At 41.7% G+C, this 21,771-nt stretch overlaps 1 protein-coding gene across 3 annotated transcripts in view; it reads left to right on the top strand.

The window, feature by feature from the left end:
• Nucleotides 1-3,019: 3,019 nt before the first annotated feature.
• LOC129699722 (spermatogenesis-associated protein 7-like) overlaps nt 3,020-21,771 on the top strand; it is a 39,822-nt gene continuing 21,070 nt past the window's right edge. The window contains exons 1-2 of one of the 3 annotated variants that reach the window (XM_055639744.1): nt 3,026-3,104; nt 14,146-14,220. In XM_055639744.1, coding sequence (XP_055495719.1) covers nt 14,181-14,220 — 40 coding nt within the window. In that variant the 5' untranslated portion in view covers nt 3,026-3,104; nt 14,146-14,180. Of the gene's footprint in view, nt 3,105-13,637; nt 14,221-21,771 lie in introns of those variants that run through there. The other 2 variants (XM_055639745.1, XM_055639743.1) reach the window with 2 other exon arrangements.

A 21,771-nucleotide genomic window follows, 5' to 3' on the forward strand; every position in this document is an offset into this window, starting at 1 on the left:
CACCCTCCCTCTCACCTCTTTTTACTGGCTATCTCCCCTCTACTCTTACTGACCAAATGAAGGGTCTTGACCTGAATCATCAACTGCCCATTTCCCTCCATGGATGATGCTCCACTCGCTGTCCCCCCCAGTAAAAAAAATAGTGAATATTTATGCCATATTAGTTATTAGTTATCAGATATTAGTTAGACAGGTACATGGATAGGACAGGTTTGGGGGGATGCGGGCCAAACTCAGGCAGGTGGGACTAGCGTAGCTGGGACATGTTGGCCGGTGTGGGCAAGTTGGGCCGAAGGGCCTGTTTCCATGCTGTATCACTCTATGACTATTATAAAAAATAAATGAAAATGTAAAATATTAAAAGAAGATACATGAAAGAAACAAGCAAATCGCAAGGACTGTATTTGAGGAGAAAAAAAACAAATAAAACATTAATACAGAAGTGTTATTTACAAGTATAACAATAAAAATATATAGATAAATATGAAGTAGGACATTCAAGAGGGGAGAACTGTTATTTTACATCAGAGGGATGGAATTTTACACCAGTCTCTACTATAAAAGATATCAGAGAGATTAACCATTGTTGTAATGGATGCAAGGAAAATTAGATCTTCGGGGAGCCAGGGAAGAAACTGCCGAGCGGTGGCTACTACAATATATTTTAAGTAGGAAAACTATAAAATTAAGATTAGGTTAAAGGAATCTAAGAGTGACTATAACAAAATTAAGCAGGTATGTTATAAATGAAATTTAGGAAAAACCTTTGACAAGATACCACTTGAGAGCTTATTACAGAAGATTAACAGATAAGGATATAAGTTGAAGCTGGTATTAATTAAAATGGATTGGATGGGGAGAAATGGTCAAAAAGATTTAATGGTGATTTTTTTCAATGTAACTTGGAAATTGCTACTGATGTCGCAATAGGATTAATTTCTGGGCCAAATAACGTTATAGTGCTTACCAATCATTTTTGTATACCTGTCATGGTAACATTTACAGAGGATACTCAAATATGGGGGAAATGTAACTCTACAAATCTTGATGAAGATTGCAACAGATTTTTGAGGCCCAATGGTGTACTCATGCTTTTAATTCTTATCTACAAAATATCAGAGGAAAGCAGAAATAAAATGTCAATAAAAAATCTTAATAGTGGTGAATGGAATTTAATGTTATTTTATTTAAGCTAATGTATTCTGGTGCAAGTAAGACTGAAACTTGGTACAAGTCACAGGGAAATAAACACAGCTCTTCAAGTTGATTAGGTCATCATTTTATTTTATTTTATTATAGCTGACATTGCAATTGGCTGAGAATACAAAAGCCAAAAATAACAATAAATCCATAATAACTAAGTTCTAAATTGTGGGGGGGAAGTGGTGTTAGAGAAAGTATAGAAAGTACAGAATAGAATCAGTGGGGTGTGACATTCTAGTATATAAAAGACAAATATGAAAATGAAATAAAAAATGAAGATTTTTCCTTATAAAATAATGGAAACACTGGAATGATATAACAAGTGTTTAAATTATAAAATAATAGCAATAAATTGTTTAGCTGGCCTGCCAAGAATAAATATGTTGCAGATGCAAGATAAATATCGTGAGGCGAGTAACTTTCATACTCAAAGAGCTGTGATGCTGAGGAATCTATTTCTAGGTTTAATGCTTAGGTTAGACAGAGACAATGATTTATGAAATGATTTGGGAATTTAGTAATTAGGACAATTTAGTTACATGAAGACTATGCTGGAATAGATTAGTTGTGTTTCTATTTAGGCACAGTCTTCTGCAAAAGTATTAATCCTAATCACATAAATCCATCCAATTCCCAAATCCCTTCAATCCTTCAAACATCTCAATGGTTCAATGGTCCTTTGCATTTTATTCTTAAATGTCCATACTGTTTCTGCATTTTCTCAGTCCCTCTGTGCCTAACAATTGAAAGAGCAGTAGGAATTCATTTTCATATATAAATTGCATTTCTTCAATAATTCAAAGACTTGGAGTCATATGACACTTTCGCAGCACTTTAAGGACATCTCAAGTCTTTTTATAACACTGTTACTGTCACTCTCCCAGTTTTGTAGGAAACTCAGCGATAATTTGCACACTGTGTGTGGAGAGCAAGCTACCTCGAGTAGCAATACTATTTCTTGATTATTGGTCTGTTGATTGTAGGCTAGAATGCCCAGGGTAAGTTGTTGCATGCACTAATTTGGAAATTGTGCAAAGAAGAGTATGGACAGAATTTCCATACTGTTTCATTCAAACTACCAACAACACATCCAGCAGCATATCTCTCCTTCAATTCTATATTGGGATGTCAACTTGAATCTTTGTGCCCAGGTGTCTGGAGAGTCTTGAACCCATAATTTCCTGACACAGGGCTGATCCCACTAACACATCAGAACTATACTAGTGATGATATTATGCCCAACAAAATAATGGTGGTGCAATAGCAGAAACCCCAAGGAGATCCTCTCCACGGCCTCTGTTTCTGCCACGTACCAGCTCACATACTCTACAACAGCAGCAGGATTAAGAACTGTTGCAACGTTGGAAAGTGACAATACAAATCTGAATAAATGAGACGAGTAGGATGCTGCAGATGCTGGTTACACCGAAGATAGACACAAAATGCTGAAGTAATTCAGTGGGTCGGGCAGCCTCTCTGGAGAGAAGGAATGGGCATAAATGATACATTTGGTTGGAAATGTAACCTTATCTTTACAAATATGACTAAAACAAACCCAGAAAAAAAATACCTCTTACGAAAAATAACGTTGTAATATCCGCACTGCCCTTTACGTCAAGATAATAACATTAATGTTTGTAATTGTACATTACATTTACACTGACCCAGCAGATGAATAATAGCAACTTGTTGTTGGCATAGCAATGCGCCCTCTTAAAACACGCGAAGTCCCGCCCACACTGCGCTCTGATTGGTCCTAATCCCGTCCTGCGTCATCGTCAAGGCTGAATCCCTTCACTGATTGGTTTTCCGTGCTGTCCATCACGAGTCCCCCTGCAACGCGAATGGAACTGCAGTGTTTGTTCATTAAAACAGAGGCTGAGAAAATTACACGCAAAAGGGTAAGGGAGACATCTTTTATATTTAAAGGCAAATATGACTTAACTTCCTGGTCATTCTCTCTAGTGTTTTCAAATTCTCGGCTTGAGGATTTGTTGCTGATAAAAGTTCATGTCTGTGATAGATAGAGTTTCCACACCTTGGGGTCGGGGAAGTCATGTGTCGGAAAGAGCTGCAGATGCTGCTTTAAACCAAAGACAGACACAATGCTGGAGTAACTCAGCGGGACAGCCAGCAACCAGAGTACAATGCTGAACTACTATCTACCTCTTGGGTGACCTTATCCTTGATAGGGCTTTGCTGGCTTTCCCTTGCACTAAACGCTATTCCCTTATCATGTACACTATAAATGTGTAGGAAGGAACTGCAGATGCTGGTTTAAACCGAAGATAGACACAAAAAGCTGGAGCAACTCAGAGGGGCAGGTGCAGTCTCTGGAGAGAAGAAATGGGTGACGTTTCGGGTCGAGACCCTTCTTCAAACTGAATGTCAGGGGAGAGGGAAACGAGAGATTTAGACGATGTTGTGGAGAGATATAGAACAAATAAATGAGATATATGCAAAAAAAGTAACAATGATAAAGGAAACTGGTCATTGTCAGCTGTAGCTAGGTGAAAACGACTAGAAGCGTCTCTCTTTCCCTCTCTCCAGAGATGATGCCTGTCCCACTGAGGTACTCCAGCATTTTGTGTCTATCTACACTGTAAATGGCTTGATTGTAATCATGTATTGTCGGTCTGCTGACTGGCTGGCACACAACAAAAGTTTTTCACTGTACCTCAGTGCATGCGACAATAAACTAAACTGAGCATCTCTGTCTGGAGAAAAGGACTAGTTGATGTTTCGGGTCGAGACCGATCTTCAGGAAAGTCATCATTTCATCCATCATTAGACATACATTGGGAAGTGTGTGCTCAATCGACCCCGGATTTCTAACACATGCTTTTATTTATAGAGGGAGGGCATTGTGTGATTTGAATCATATATTCATATTATTATATCGTCCACACCATTTGGTGTTTTATTTTTAGAAGCTGTTTCACTTTTATGCAACGCATCAAGCCCATCCTGGTGTTCTGTGGCTTCGTATGTCATTGCAAAATTGATCATCAATTAATCCCTCAGTGTTGCTGGCTTCTCAGGTGATTTATTTTTAAAGCTTTAAATGTTTACCCGGTTTTCACTTGTCAGCACACTTCCCCAGTCATCCAATTTGATGCATTATCCCATGCTCTACCAAGAATAAATTTATAGAAACATTTTCCTAACTGCTTCCCTCCCCCGGTCAGTGACAATTATAAGTAAGTAGGTAAGTAAGTAAGTAACGTAAGTAAGTCAAGTTTATTGGCCAAGTATTCACATACAAGGAATTTGCATTGGTGCTCAGCCCACAAGTAACAACATGACATACAGTGACAGTTACGAATGACTCAGAAAACACTAAACATTAATAATAATAAAACATTAATGATAAAACACCATTGATCAAGCATGTGAACCAACAATATACCAGATCAAAGGGAAGCCACAGGTTTTGGGCTGTTGAGTAGAGCAACTACTTGTGGATAAAAACTTTTTATGTCTGGCTGTGGCAGCTTTGGCAGTCCAGAGTCGCCTTCCAGAGGGAAGTGATTCAAAGAGTTTGTGGCCAGGTTGAGAGGGGGTCAGAGATGATCTTGCCCACTCGCTTCCTGGCCCTTGCAGTGTACAGTTCATCAATGGAGGGAAGGTTGCAGCCAATAACCTTCTCTGCTGCATTCGCTGTAGCCTCCAGGTGTCGTGCTTGGTGGCTGAGCCAAACCAGACCATGATAGAAAAGGCGAGAACAGACTCTACGGTGGCCGTGTAGAATTGGACCATCATTGCCTGTGGCAGATTGTGCTTTCTCATCTGCCATAGGAAGTACATCCTCTGTTGTACCTTTTTGACTGTGGAGTCGATGGTAGCGCCCACTTAAGGTCCTTGGAGATGATGGTTCCAGGGTACTTAAACAACTCCACAGATGTGACTGTGGTGTTGTTGATGGTGAGTGGGGTGAGGGGAGGAGGAGCTCTCCTAAAATCTACAATCAATTCCACTGTCTTAAGAGCATTGAGCTCCAGGTTGTTGCAATGGCAACAGGATGCCAGCTGTGACACTTCTTGTCTGTAGGCAGATTGCTCCCCATCCTGGTTCAGTCCAATCAGGGTTGTGTTGTCTGCAAACTTGCGAAGCTTGACAGAGGTGTCTGTGGAGGTGCAGTCGTTGGTGTAGAGAGAGTAGAGGAGAGGGGAGAGCCTTGCGGTGCTCCTATACTGAGAGTTTGCGGGTCCGAGATGTGCTTTCCCAGCCTAACATGCTGCTTCCTGTCTGTCAGGAAGCTGGTGATCCAGCGACAGAAGGGTTCAGGCACAGTCAGCTCGGAAAGTTTGGAGTGTAGTCGCTCTGGCACAATGGTGTTGAATGCAGAGCTAAAATCAACAAACAGGATCCTCGCATATGAATGGTAGGTACTACAAATTCTTCAAGAGAGGGGAATTTATTGTTGGCAGCCCCTCAGGACAGTTTTATCCATGGCCAAATCCATGAAACATTTTCACCCAGACAGTTGTGAATCTGTGGAATCCTCTGCCACAGAGGGCAGTGGAGGCCAATTCACTGGATGTTTTCAAGGGAGAGTTAGATTTAGCTCTCAGGGCTAAAGGAATCAAGAGATATGGGGAAAAAGCAGGAAAGGGAGGATACTGATTTTGGATGATCAGCCATTGAATGGCGGTGCTGGCTCGATGGCCCGAATGGCCTATTCCTCCACCTATTTTTTATGTTTCTATATTTCTATGTCAGCCCGAAAACAGTGCCATCCCATCAGTTCCATGCTCCCTTAGCCTTGGAAGTTAGTCTCACTCACCCAACCCCAGTCTTTTGCTTCTTTTTAAGTGACCAGTAATAAATGAACACAAAATGCTGGAGTAACTCAGCGGGTCAGGCAGCATCCAGAAAATAGATAGGTGACAGGTCCCTTCTTCAGATTCAGTTCAAGTCCCTTCTTCAGATTCAATCACTCAGCACATCTTTGAGGTTTGGGAAGAAACCTGAACACCCAGCAAACAGCTCACACTGTTATAAGGAGACCATGCAAACTCCACACAGTTAGCACCTGAGGTCAGGATTGACCTGGGGTCTTCAGAACGGTGAGGTAACAAAGCTAACTGCTGTGCCATAATGTAACCTTTAAACTCGTTCTCCCGAGTTCATTGCCGTGTGAATGCTGGTGATGCAGGAAAATATCCATGATAACTTTCAATTCTTGACACAACCACAGATAATTTCTACTCATTTTTCATCTGATTGATCCTCTATTGTATTGGTGGAAGAACTGTGGAAATCTCAAATAAGGCACAGTTCAAGATGTTTAAATGTTTTGCCACATTTTATGAATATACAATATGCATGCTACAATGACACGGCTTTATTACAAGTTTGTGTGAAACACAATATTATCTTTCTACAGCATCACACATTTATAAAATCAAACCACTTCATCTACTGTATATTTAGGTCACAAAGAAGTCTGAAAGAAAGGTACCATGTCCTATCAACACCACCTGTTCTTTTCTTTGTTGTTTGTTACTCAATTTAATGACTGAAATCAAACAGGAAATTTAATGTGTAGTTGGTGTCATCACAATTTCCCTATAGTTTAATGTTATTTTTTAATTTTTACTGGTGGTACAATCTAAGTATCCTTAATTTAAACACAGCAGTCATTGTGTGACATGCCTCACCTCATGGGGCAGTGCATTTTACATTTCATTTTACGTGTGTGAATCTGAGGGTCAATTTATTACATTTTCAATCCTTCTAGTGAAGCAGCAAATTCAAAGTTCACAAATATGTCGAATACCTGGCCTTCTGACAAACTCTGACAAAAGAATTATGAAAGATTCAATAAAATGAAAGTCAAATAAATGAGTGAACAAAATATTTTATTTGGTATTGGTATTGATTTATTATTGTCACGTGTGTACTGAGATGGAGTGATAAGGTTGGTATGCATGCTATCCAGTTAAATCATAGGAATCAACCAAGCCATTGACAAGTACAGCTGGTAATGCAAAGAGGAAAATCCCAGTGTGAAGAAAATAATGTTACAGCATTATGGTGTTACAGTTACGGAGAAAAACTACTAGTTCTGCAATGAATTTGGTCGTAAGGTTGGGACTACACTGTAACTTTTGGGAAAACCTTTCAGTAGTCAGATAACAACACTGGAGAAAGTGATCCTGAATCTGGTGGTGTGTGCTTTCAAGATTTTGTATCTTCTGCCTGACAGGAGAGCAGAGAAGAGGGAATGACCGGGGTGAAAATGGTCCTTGATTATGTTGTCTACTTTCCCTAGTTACTGTGAACTGTGGGTAGAGTTGATGGGGAAAGGCTTGTTTGTGTGATGGACCGGACTACATACACAACTCTCTGCAATTTCTTGGGGTCTTGGGCAGAGCTGTTGGCAAAACCAAGTTGTGAGGCATCCCGATAGTACGCTTCCAGAATCTGAAGAAGGATCTCGACCCGAAACGTCATCTATTCCTTCTCTTCAGAGATGCAGCCTATCCCACTGAGTTACTCCAGCATTTTGTGTCTATCTATGAGGATGAGGTTGTTGTCTTGACACCAGTGTTACAAAGCTCTCTATTTCATTCCTGTACTCTATCTCGCCATTGTTTGAGATCTGGCCCAGAACATTGGTGTCATCTGCAAACTTGTAAATGGAGTTAGAGCAAATTTTAATGGCACAAAAATGAGTATGCAGGGAATATAGTAATAGGTTGGGAGTGATTCCTTTGGGACACCAGTTCAGCATAGTTTACAATTGATTCAAACCTTTTGTACTTTCCATCAATGAGAATGTTATATATCATTTGGCATATTAAGAGTTGTAATAAATAAAACATTAAAAAAACAAACAATTGCATATTATATGTTGGGACCCAATTGCCAATTATTTGTTAAAGATCTCCACTGTATTTTTCAAGAAGTTTGGAAATGAATTGTATATTATAAACAAAATCACAGAATATTGCTACAAATAGTGAAGAACATTGAATGTTTCTTCCATGTCTTTTTTCTTATCAAATCATGATGCTTCTCAAACTTACTATCTATGGTTGTGGCTGCCCTTCTCCAAGACCCCTCCCCCATTATTTTTGCTACCATTCTTTATCCTCTTCTCTGCTACCTTTGTTCTTTCGTACGTATTATTTAAGTAGTCATACGGCGGCCTGTAATAATTACTAGTTTAGTAGTGGAGTTGTAGACTCTGAGTATCTCAGTACAGGTATCTCTTTTCATTCATTTTTGGGGACCTGGGTTTCACTGGCAAAACTAGCATTCATTACCGTAACTGCTGTTCAGAAGGTGGTGGCCAATCACTTTTTTGGATCACTGCTGTTCTGGTAAAGGCATCCCACAGATTTGCTGGGTAGAGGGTTGCAGGATGTAGACAAAAATAATGTAGAACTGGCAATATACTTGAAGGTCATTACGTTGCAACTAGAAGGAGAACCTGCAAATGGCGCTGTCCCATATACCTGACACCTTTGTTCTTCTTACTGGTAGGTCTCAGTTTTTAGTGGTGCTAACAGAGTATCCTGGACAAGTTACTGCATGACATTTTGTGTAAGCTACGGAAACAGGCCATCTCGACCCTTCTAGTCCATGCCGAACACATAATCTCCCCTAGTCCCATATACCTGCGCTCAGACCATAACCCTCCATTCCCTTCCCATCCATATAACTATCCAATTTAATGACCATTATTATCTTTTTATGTGTAACGTATGGCACCAAGAACTGGAGTTTAGTTTAGTTTTAGTGTCATTTTAGTTCAGTTTAGTTTAGAGATACAGCGTGGAAACAGGCCCTTTAACCCACCGGGTCTGTGTTGACCAGCGATCACCCATAATACCAGATTTCCTATATACCCATATACCAAGTCACTGGATGGATTTAAGAGAGAGTTAGATAGAGCTCTAGGGGCTGGTGGAGTCAAGGGATATGGGGAGAAGGCGGGCACGGGTTATAGATAGGGGACGATCAGCCATGATCACAATGAATGGCGGTGCTGGCTCGAAGGGCCGAATGGCCTGCTCCTGCACCTATTTTCTAAGTTTCTATTTCTCCTACACATTAGTGACAATGTACAGTTTAGTTCAGTTTAGCAATACAGCATAGAAACAAGCCCTTTGGCCCACCAAATCCGCCCCGACCATCAACCGCCACACATTTGCACTATCCTACACGAATTAGGGACAATTTTTAAAAAACATTTATATCAAGCCAAATTCCATACAGACGACCCTAGATCGAACCCGGGTCTCTGGACTGTAAGCGCTGTGAGGTAGCAACTTTACCGCTGTGCCACCGTGCCACCCCCAGACAGCGCCTATAGTCAGGATTGAACTCTACCATTGCGCTATTGTGCGGCCTTTCCCTTTCAGTATATTCCTTTTGATGTCCATGGAGATCTAACCAGAGCACATAGTGCAACACTTAGTCAAATAAATATTTGACTCAGTCACTCAGAATTATAATGTTTAAGAAATATTTGGACAGGTACATGGGCAGGATAGATTTAGAGGGTTATGGACAAACACAGGCAGGTGGGACCAGTGTAGATGGGGCATGTTGGTTAGCGTGGGCAAGTTGGGCCGAAGGCCCTGTTTCAACATTGTGTGACTCTATGGGCCATGTGACAAATGTAGGAAAATAAACAGAATGTATACCTCCAAAGACCACAAACAGTTAACTTTATAAAGTGAAATTGATGATGATGATGATGAAGATGATGATGATGATGATACTTCATTGTCGCTTGTACCTAGCTAGGTGCAGTGATATTCTTTGTTGTTGCATACAAAGTACACAAAAGTCACCTCAAAGGCATTGACAAAATTACAAAAAGTATTCATCCCTTCTTTGCCCTCATGTCGGTTCCCCATGAAGCTTCATCCTGAAAGCCTCCCTCTCAACGTTTATAGCCTTCTGATTTTGTCAGTTCTAAAATCATCTGAGGAACAGAGAAGTTGGCTTCCTGCTCCCACCTTTGGCATTGACCCCATGTTAATTTGCATTTTGGCTAACGATCACACTATTCTTCATTTTAGATTTACCCAATTTTTTTGTAAATTTAGTTCAGTGTGCTAAACTGATTTCATTTAATGAGACATTATGAACTAAGGGCTGTACCTTCCAGTGTTAATTGAATTTAACAATGGTGATGGAATAATTCCCTGAAGTTGATTCATGTGAGGTGATTGTCAGAAGAATCATACATATTTAAAACATCAATAAAATAGATGACAAAATCAAACAGTCTCTTGGAGCTAATCAGAATTCAGAGTAATGATGCTCTTGAAACAGCTGGATATTTTCATTAGAAAGGAAAGCTGACCCATACAGTATTTACATGTTCTTTATTAGCAGAACAATGCAACCAATATCTATCAAAATATTTTAAAGATATAATTTTTTAAATGTGAACCGTTGAATTGAAGCACATAGGAGGTAATTGTCGAATTCTACAGCACGGGAAAAGACAATTTAACATTATGGATGCCAGCTCTTTGAAAGAGATTTCTAATATGTTCCACCCTTTTACTCTCTTCTATTTAAGTTTCTTTAAAAAGCATTTTTCCTATTCCCTTTTGTAAGTTACTTTTTAATTAACTCAGGTCAGGCTATGTTTTGCAAATCTTAACAAGCCGTGTGGAAAATTACATAAATTTCCTCTCTTTTTTTGCTCCAGGTATTTTAAATTTATATCTTCCAGTCACAACTCTGCAGCTTGTAACTCAATTTAAAATAGTTTTATTGTGGGTCAACTTGTTACAAACATGTAGCAATTTTCTAAGCAACTTATAAGGATTGTGAGGCTGTCGAAAATCCCGATTCTTGCCGCACCGGGAGCTCAGTATCTTGTATTTGGCATTGCCGTGTGTGCATATCCTTTTACATTTCTTTTTTAAATTCTATTCATGTGTTGTCATATCCAGCAACTGGTCTGGCGAGCCCTCTGATAAATTATCGGGTGGCACAGTGATGCAGCGGTGTTGTTGCCTTACAGTGCCAGAGACCCGGGTTTGATACGGACTACGGGTGCTGTCTATTATTTGGAGTTTGTATGTTCTCTCCATGACCATGTGGATATTCTCTGGGTGCTCTGATTTCCTCCCACACTCCAAAGACGTACAGGCTTGTAGGTTAATTATCTTCTGTAAATTGTAACCAGTGTGTAAGATAGTGCCAGTGTACGGGGTGATTGCTGGTCGGCATGGACTTTGTAGGTCGATGGGCCTGTTTCTGAGCTGTATCTCTAAACTTTAGTTTAGTTTAGTTTAGAGGTACAGTGTGGAAATAGGCCATTTGGCCCACCGAGTCTGCGCCGACTGCAATCACCTGAACATTAGATCCATGGTGATCCATGGCAACACACTACTGACAATTTACAATTTTACCAAGTCCAATTAACCTACAAATTTGCACGTCTTTAGAGTATGGGAAGAAACCGGAGCACCCGGAGAAAACCCAGCAGGTCACAGGGTGAACATACATACTCCGTACAGACAACACCCGTAGTCAGGATCAAACCTGGGTCTCTGGCACTGTGAGGCAGCAACTCTACCACTGCACCATTGTGCTGCCCCCTAAAACTAAAGACTGAATTTGATTGAGGAGGGTATTGAGAAAGCCTTTCAGAGGTCCTGCAATCCAATGGACACCAACACCTAGAGAGAGGATGTGTGCCACCAAGTCACACAGTAGAAAGAATCACCTATAATGTGAAACCATGTCAACACCAGGTGGGTCAACATTGGAGAAGTTCTAAGGTACCCAATAAATGGCAAATCGAATTGTCTGCCTTAATCATCAAAGCATGGAAAAGCAATTATATGGCTAATAACTCCATCTTTATCAGTACCTTTGTTACTTTACATTTGACTACTCCCACTTTTCACAGCAGGCTTCCTGCCTTCCACCCCCCATTAAGTTAAGGTCATTCAAAATTATTTCACACACGATTTTTCAAACACGACTGTGTTCCTGCATTCGACACCAACACCATTGTCAAGTTTGCAGACGACACAACGGTGATCGGGCTGATCACCAACGGTGATGAAACAAACTACAGAGCAGAGGTGCAGAACCTGGCGGACTGGTGCTCAGAGAACAACCTGTCCCTAAACACCTCTAAGACCAAGGAGCTGATTATCAACTTCAGAAGGACACATAATGGAGAATATGCTCTAATCTCTATCAATGGGGACAGTGTGGAGTGGCCAGCTTTAGGTTTCTGGGCACACACTTTTCAGAGGACCTCAGGTACACAAAAATGCTGGAGAAACTCAGCAGGTGCAGCAGCATCTATGGAGCGAAGGACATAGGCAAAGTTTCGGGCTGAAACCCTTCTTCAGAGGACCTCACATGGTCCACCAACACCGCTGCGCTGGTCAAGAAGGCACAGCAACGACTGTTCTTCCTGAGAACACTGAAAAAAACTGGTCTGCCCCAACAGCTGCTAACAACCTTTTACCGCTGCACCACAGAGAGCATACTAACATATGGCATCTCTGTGTGGTATCTCAGCTGCACGGAGGCGGAGAGTAGAGCTCTTCAGCGCATCGTCCACAGAGTGCAGTAGATAATTGGGACACAGCTACCAGCCTTGGAGGGCATCTACTATCCACGGTGCCTCAGGAAGGCCGTCAACATCCACAAAGACTCCTCACACCCTTGCAATAGTCTGTTTGAGCTTCTACCTTCCGGCAGACGTTACAAGACCTTCTACGCCCGCACCTCCAGACTTAGGAACTGCTTCATCCCCAGAGCTATAGCTGCTCTGAACCAGCCCTGCTGAATGCCCCCCCCCTCCCCGTCTCCCTCGGATGGTCACGTCGCACATCGACCCGACACAGACTTATTTGCACTTTAGACCGTTTTACTGTTTTTAAAAAAAAAATCTTGTTTTTCTGGGTATCTAAATTTTTAGTTGATTAAGTTATGACATCGGATGGAAGCTGCATACCAAATCTCATTGCACCTATGTGCAAAGACAATAAAAGATATTATTATTATTATTATTATTATTATTATTATTATTATTATTATTATTGTCCCCATCCTAACTTGCACCTGGTCTAGTTCTCCCACTAGTCTGGTTTCTTAATTGTAATATTCTAATCCCTATACACTAACACTATCCTACACACTAGGGACAATTTACAATTTTTACCGAAGCTAACTAACCTACAATTCTGTACACCTTTGGAGTGTGGGAGGAAACCAGAGCATCCAGGGAAAACCCATGCGGTCACGGGGAGATCATACATGCGAGACGATACAGACGGCACCTGTAGTCCGGATCGTACCCAGGTCTCTGGCATTGTAAGGCAGCAACTCTACCGCCACACCACCATGCCGCCCATGACAGATTGTAAATATTATTATTTAGATGTGATCCATGGTGATCTTCATGATATTATGAATCTTGCACTCCTAACATGGGAGCATTCACAGGACTGAAAATATGATCACAGAATCTGTATCCGAGTCAATGGATTGTTACTGCATTAAAAATGGTAGCTTTAACAGTAGAGAGTTCCTGATCAAGGAAGTGTTGTTGGAGCTGAAATATTGTCAAATATAATTGGGTAGTGCAATTTCTACTGGAAACATACTTTACTGCTTCAGTATAGGTGTCAGAAAAATGACACGGTAACAGGTAAATCAAATAAATATTCCACGTCGACAATAAATTTGTGAAAGATTTGCATTCTTATGGCAGAGTTCACTGTTAATAGAAAGAAATCGTGTGCTATCCATGGAAAGACTCCGTCTCCAAAAGATGAAAAGATACTTCAGATAAGTAACTTGACAACTTGAACGTTTTCAGATCCAGGAAACTTGCCAATGATGTATGGGCACATTTCTTGTTGTCGTTGCTGGAACTGTTTAGCCTCAATGTAATGTTGCTTGCCACAATTTGTCATTGTTTTGTCTGCTCCTTAGAAATCCAATTAACCGTGATCCCAAAATATTCCCTGATGCATCCATTTAAAGGACACATGGGCACAAAAAGCAGCAGTAAGTATCAAGATAAATTACATACAAGATGTAAAGCCTGAGTTGGTAAATAGGACCCGGAAACTAAGTTTACAGATCAGCAGGTTATCCATCTACAGTCTTGTACACCTGCATTTTCGAAATAAATCATATATTTCCATCATTCATATACTAGAAACAAATTGTCCTTGTTCTGCCTGTGTTGTATCCAATGACCATTAGCAATTTCTGCAGCTAAGTAACAACCATTAACATAATAGTAAACATCTAAACCTTATATAGCTTTGTGTGGAGCAGGCAGGTGTGTTTTACCTGGTTCCAGAGCACTTCAAAGTCTGTCATCAACCTTACATGTTCACCTCACTACCTCATTCTTCACACATTTACTTAGGGCAAACTTCCAAGAAGACAATCAACTGAAGCTTGTCTTATGGAGCATACGATAGGTCAGCAATAAAATGTTAAATTTGATACCCTGGAACAAGTTTCAAGTTAGCATCAGACCTCCTGTTTGGGGTGCATGCTGCTTACTGATTCTCTTCAGTGATGCAATCCTCAAAAGTAGCGTTAATCAGGAATGTTAGGCCCATGCTACCTAATTTTCCATAAATTTTAACCAAGAGTGTGAATGGAAAACAGCACACAGCATGTGAAACTGGTGGAAGATTAATTAAATATATTTCTCATTAAATATTTTTATTAAGCATCTCATACTTGCTAAAGGGTACCAATGACAATTTTCAGTTACATACTAGACCAAGTGCAGACCCGTTGGGTCTGTTCCCCCAACGTGCGGTTGTGGGAGGGGGAGGCGGCATACAGCGTCACACACTAACTACCCCCCCCCCTCCCCCACACTCACGCTAATGGAGAGGGAGAGAGAGAGAGGAAGAGAGAGAGCGAGAGAGGGGGGGAGAGGAGAGGGGGGAGAGAGGAGAGGGGGGAGAGAGGGGGGGGGGGGGGGGGAGAGAGGGGGAGAGAGAGAGGGGGGCTGAGAGAGAGAGGGGTGAGATGAGGGAGGGGGGAGAGGTGGGGAGCAGGGAGGGGGGGGAGGGAAAGGGGGTGTGTGGAGGGGAGGGGGGTTTAGGGGAGGGACGGGGGGGAGGAGGGGGGGGAGGAGGGGGAGGAGGAGAAAAGAGGGGGGAGAGAGAGGGGGAGAGGAGAGGGAGGGGGGGAGAGGAGGGGAGGAGGAGGGAGGGGGGAGAGGGGGGAGGAGAGGGGGGAGAGGAGAGGAGAGGGAGGCTGGGGGAGAGGAGAGGAAGGGGGGGGGGAGAGAGAGTGCGTTTTTACTTCCAAACCCAAACAACCATTTGCAGGCAGTGCTTTTTTACCTCTAACCATATTTTCATTTTCAAACCAAATTAAGTGTACTCACAGTGTTGTAGACATTTGTCAGTGTCATTCAGAGCTCTGATTGAGGCACACCACTTGCAGAGACTGATTGAGGCACACCACTTGCAGAGACTGATTGAGGCACACCATTTCCTTGTTTTATAGTCCCTCCCCCTCCCTCCAGCAGGGGCAGCAGAAAGAATGGGGAATTTTGTAAAAACATTAATATCTCTGTCAATTTTCATCGACAGGAAAAATCCTCGGCACACATGCGGCGAAGGGGGGCTCTGAGCGAGGTGGTCAAAAATGACGGCCATAAGTGGCGGCGTGCTCTTGGAAATTGCAGCACATAAAGCCGAAACCGGTCAAGAACAGACTTTTAGTAATATAGAAGATATTTGGAAGGGAAGCCTTGCATGTCTCATCCATTTGTTGCAGGCACTGATACACAATGCGTGCATGGGGGTTTCACCTTCAGTAAAGCATTACATAACTTACTCAAGGCTTTTGCAAAGTCAAGGAAAGCCATGTGTAGCAATAGCCATGGTCACCCTACATTGTCTTTGGGGATGATAGGCAATGAATATCATGTACATTGTGCTTCTGGATTGAGAAACACGCAATACAATTCAGGGAACATCTCTTTAGCCTTTAGGAGGACACAGCTGAGGATGACATTGGGTGAAAGATTGGCAGGCTAGACATATATCCTCTAGAGTATGGTAGAGTGAAGCTGACTCAATCAAAGGCAGAAGGTAGACAAAAATGCTAGAGAAACTCAACGGGTGAGGCAGCATCTATGGAGCAAAGGAATATGTGACATTTCGGGTTGAGACCCTTCTTCAGACTGATGTGTGGGGGGGGGGGGGGGGGGGGGGGGGGGAGAAGAAAGGAAGAGGTGGAGACAGTAGGCTGTGGGAGAGCTGGGAAGGGGAGGGGAAGGTGGGAGAAACCAAGGTGATTCAATCAAAGGCAGAGATCATTTGAGCAATTCCCTGAGCAGTCTCCTGCTGGGAGCACTTGTCTCTAGCTCGGGACAGTCTTGATTCATGTTCACACTTCCCTCTTTCCTGTGGGTTACCTGTTCCATCAACTTCTCTAAGATGCTGCTAGTGAATCCTTTCAGTGAGCACACTTGATCCTCTCTCCTAACATCACCCTACTATTCACACATCTCTTCAGTATATAACAGAATGATCACTTATATCCTTCATATAAATATTACAGAAACATTTTTTAAATTCCTCCCCTAAGATATCAAGACAGTTGTGCAAAGTTTGCCTGGTCATAAGGTCATATTTGATAGGAGTAGAATTAAGCCATTCAGCCCATCAAGTCTACTCCGCCGGAGTATCTCTCCCTCCTAACCCCATTCTCCTGCCTTCTCTCCATAATCCCTCACACCCGTAATTTCAAAATGATCCTATTTCCAGAAAATGATGTATTATAGTGTAATGATCATACAAAAAAATATTTTTTATATCAAACATTGGGTTTGAATTTGCAGTGTATACGTATTATTTAGTATAAAAATATTTTTCTATTGAGATACTAATGTTGAATTTTTTAATTTGTTTACATTCACTCTATAGATTTCTTAAATGGAAGCAACCAGGAATAGTAGGATTTTTATTTGTTTCCTACTACCCCCTATAAATGTTTCAAGCTCTGGAGTTTTCCGGAGAAAATATGTTTGATGAGCAATGTGGCAGGTGTTACATCATTTGCAAGCGCATGCTGATCTCTCAAACTGATCTGTTTTATGGTTTGCAAGCTGTTGCTAATATTAAGATATATGCTACATGTTTTATGATTTTGCATATTCATTAACATTTTAATTCAAATTAATTTCCTGTTGACTATCCAAGCGATCAATCATAATGGGTTATTCCCATGAGTGGGTTTAACTCATTCAAAGTCCACAAAAATTGGTAGTAAATTTTGAAATGCTGAGATCGCAATTGAAAGTAGACTCCTGGAGGCTGAGGGCATGCTCAGTGACTTCAAGGATGGTGTCATCGTGAGCATCTTCAAGAATATTACAGGTAAATATGATTGCGGGTAACTGCATAAAAGTCTTCCAGTGGTGTTGCACAGAAGACACATCATGAAGATCATCCTCAGCTGCATCCTCCTAATGGCTAAAGTGATGTTCCCTGAATGTCATTGTGGATTTCCATATCCAGAAGCACAACGGACATTATATTCACTGCATGTCATCTCCAAAAAAAATGCCGAATGAACATGGCTTTAATTGAATTGAATTGAACTGAATTGAATACTTTAATTTAATTCTGTGACAAGCCACAGTGAAATTCTTTGCTACCACTACCCATGGCATTTCGTGACTTCACACAAGTTTTGAGTAAGATATAGAAGGCTTTACTGAGGCCATATGTAGAATGCCAGGCACATCTAAGAGTGCATGTACATGGGAAGCTGCTCGGAAAAGATTTACAAGGCTTGACTTGATAGGAAGGATTGGCAGGGTTGACTAACTCCCTCTGGAGCCTGAAAAAGTGAAGGTGATTCAATCAAAACATAAAATCCTGCGTGGTCTTGACAGGGTGACAGTGTAAAGAATGTTTCCTCTTGTGAATGGATCTGGAACGAGAGATCACTATTTAAAAGCAAGGGGTTTCCCATTTAAAGCAGAAATTTATCTTTCAAAAGGTTGGAACACTCTTAGATTCATCGGGTGATACAGTGTGGAAACAGGCTCTTCAGCCCAACATGCCCACACAAGCCAACACGTCCCAGCTACATTAGTCCCACCTGCCAACATTTGGTCCATATCCCTCCAAACCTGTCCTATCCATGTATCTGTCTAATTGTTTCTTTAATGTTGGGATAGTCCTTGCCTCAACTACCTCCTTTGGAAGCTTGTCCATACATCCACCACCTTTGTGTGAAAAAGTTACCCCTCAGATTCCTATTAAATCTTTTCTCCTTCACCTTAAACGTATGTCATCTGGTGCTCGATTCTCCTACTCTGGGCAAGAGACTCTGTGCTTCCACCCAATCTATTTCTCTCATGGGATTTCCATCTCACCCTTCCACAAAGGGCAGTGAAAGTAGAGGTAGATATCTACTTGATTTGCAAAGGGGTAGCAGATTAACAAGTATATATTTACTTAGACTTAGTTCCTCACACACTGTTGAGTACATTGGGCAGCAAGCTTTCGCCATTCTGTTCGGTTATGTGCAACTTCTCCCACCCTTGATAGGCTTGCGTCCCGGGCTTTCAAATCCTTCTGGAATGCTCGCCTCCATGCGAGGCAACAATGCAAGTTTGAGCTTATCACAAAATCATGATGTTATTGCAACATTATGTGTCTATCTTCGGTGTAAACCAACATCTGCAGTTCCTTCCTACATATTTTGCTCCAGAAACAGTGACCATTTTTAATATCTCATGAGCCACTCTCATCAAATGCAGACTTTCAACTTCTCCTTTCATGTGCCAGAGTTTGGCCAACTGCAGATAATAACATTTTCAAGATTAAAATCTCAAACGTTACACAAAGTGTTCAGCATTCAGAACAGCAATGATTCTGCAGGCTTCTGCATTGGAAATGTGCCACTAATGTTACTTTGAAAGCCTCCAAATTCACTGGCATATCAAAGCATACCAATGACAATGGCCTTCCCCAGGTCAGCATCCACATAACTGAAACCCTGATTTAAATTTGCTGGCTCTGATGGATTATTTGCATGCCCAAAACCTGACTTTCAGAACAGGCACTCTAATTTGATCTCAATCTCAGAAAGAGATCTACCACATCTGTAAAGAGTCTGTACGTTCTCCCCGTGACCGCGTGGGCTTTCCAGGTGCTCCGGTTTCCTCCTACAACCCAAAGACGTGCAGATTTGTAGTTTCATTGACTTCTGTAAACTGTCCCTAGTTTGTAGGACTACCAGTGTACAAGTGATCGGTGGTTGGCATGGACTTGGTGGGCTGAAGGGCCATGCTGCAATGTTTCCATGCTGTATCTCTAAACTAATCTAAACTAATCTACCGAATCGGCAGAGAAAATAATCCAAGAATATTTTCAAAGCTTCTTTTCCAAAATTAACATGAGAATTCCTGGCCTATGACCACTTAAAATAGAGGAGGAGAAGGATTCTCCATGGCGGGAAGGTCAATATGCAGGTGTACTCAATATTCAGGAAGGATAGACAGAAAGGAAGAGGATGTGGGGTGGCATTGCTGATTAAAGAGGAGCAAAAGTAAGGAGAGACATTAGCTTGGATGCTGTAGAATCAGTATGGGTAGAACTGCGAAATAGCCAAGGGCAGAAAACGCTTGTTGGAGTTGTATACACGCCACCAATCAGCAGTAGGGAGGTTGGGGATAGCATCAAGCAGGAAATTAGGGATGAGTGTAGCAAAGGTACAGCAGTTATCATGGGTGACTTTAATCGACATACAGGTTGGGCCAACCAAATTGGTAACAACACCGAGGAAGAGGATTTCCTGTAATGTATACGGGATGGTTTTCTAAGCCAATATGTAGAGGAACCAACTAGAGGGCAGGCCATCCTAGACTGGGTATTGTGTAATGAGAAAGGATTAGTTAGCAATCTTGTTGTTCAAAGCCCCTTGGGCAACAGTGACCATAATATGGTGGAATTCTGCATTAAGATGGGGAGCGACACGGTTAATTCAGAGACTAAGGTCCTGAACTTAAAGAAAGGAGACTGATGGTATGAAATGGGAATTGGCTGGGTTATACTGGCAAATTATACTTAAAAGGTTGATGGAGGAGATGCAATGGCAAGGATTTAAGGATCTCATGGATGAACTACAACTATTCTTCAAGCCTGTCTGGCGAAAAAATAAAAGGGAGAAGGCCGCTGAACCTTGGCTAACGAGGGAAATTAAGGATAGTGGCAAATCCAAGGGATGTAAATTGACCAGAGGAAGCAGCAAATCAGAGGACTAGGAACATTTAGAATTCAACAGAAGACAAAGGGGTAAATTAAGAGAGGGAAAAAGGAGCATGAAAGAAAGCTCACGAGGAATATAAAAACTGACTGTAAAAGCTTCATTAGATATGTGAAGAGGAAAAGATTAGTGAAGACAAATGTAGGTTGCTTACAGTCAGAAACATGTGAATCAATAATGGGAAACAAGGAAGGTACACAAAAATGCTGGAGAAACTCAGCAGGTGCAGCAGCATCTATGGAGCGAAGGAAATAGGCAACGTTTCGGGCCGAAACCCTTCTTCAGACACAAGGAAATGGCAGGCCAGTTAAATGAGTACTTTGGTTCTATCTTCACAAAAGAAAGCACAAACAATCACCTAGAAATTCTAGGGGACCAAGGATCTAGTTAGGAACTGAAAGGGATGCACATTAGTCAGGAAATGATGTTAGGTAAACTGTTGGGACTAAAGGCAGATAAATCCCAAGGGCCTGATGGTCTGCATCCCAGAATACTCAAGGAGGTGGCCCTCAAAATCGTGGATGCATTGGTGATCATTTTCCAATGTTCTCTCGACTCTGGATCCGTTCCTTTGGACTGGAGGGTAGCCAATGTAACCCAACTCTTTAAGAAAGAATGGAGGGAGAAAACAGGAAATTTTAGACCAGTTAGTGGGGAAGATGCTTGAGTCGATTATTGAAGATGAAATAGCAGCGCATTTGGAAAGCAGTGACAGGATCGGTCAAAGTCAGCATGTATTTGTGAAGGGGAAATGATGCTTGACTAATCCTGGAATTTCTTGAGGGTATAACAAGTAGAATGAATACGGGAGAGCCAGTGGATGTGGTGTACCTGGACTTTCAAAAAGCCCTTGATAAGGTCCCACACAAGAGATTAGTGTGCAAAATTAGTGGGCTGGGTATTAACATGGATAGAGAACTGGTTGCCAGACAGGCAGCAAAGAGGACGAATTAACGGGTCCTTTTCAGAATAGCATGCAGTGTCTAGTGGGGTGCCGCAAGGCTCAGAGCTGGTACCCCAGTTATTTACAATATATATTAACGATTTAGACAAGGGAATTAAGTGTAACATCTCCAAGTTTGCTAATGACACAAAGCTGGATGGCAGAGTGAGCTGCGATGAGGATGCTATGAGGCTGCAGGGTGACGGATAGGTTGGGTGAATGGGCAGATGCATGGCAGATGCAGTATAATGTAGATAAATTTGAGGTTATCCACTTTGGTGGCAAGAACAGGAAGGCAGATTATTATCTGAATTGTGTCAGATTAGGAAAAAGGGAGGTGCAACGAGACC

The sequence above is a fragment of the Leucoraja erinacea genome, chromosome 8 (assembly GCF_028641065.1).
Source record: "Leucoraja erinacea ecotype New England chromosome 8, Leri_hhj_1, whole genome shotgun sequence".
NCBI classification, from domain to species: domain Eukaryota; kingdom Metazoa; phylum Chordata; class Chondrichthyes; order Rajiformes; family Rajidae; genus Leucoraja; species Leucoraja erinaceus.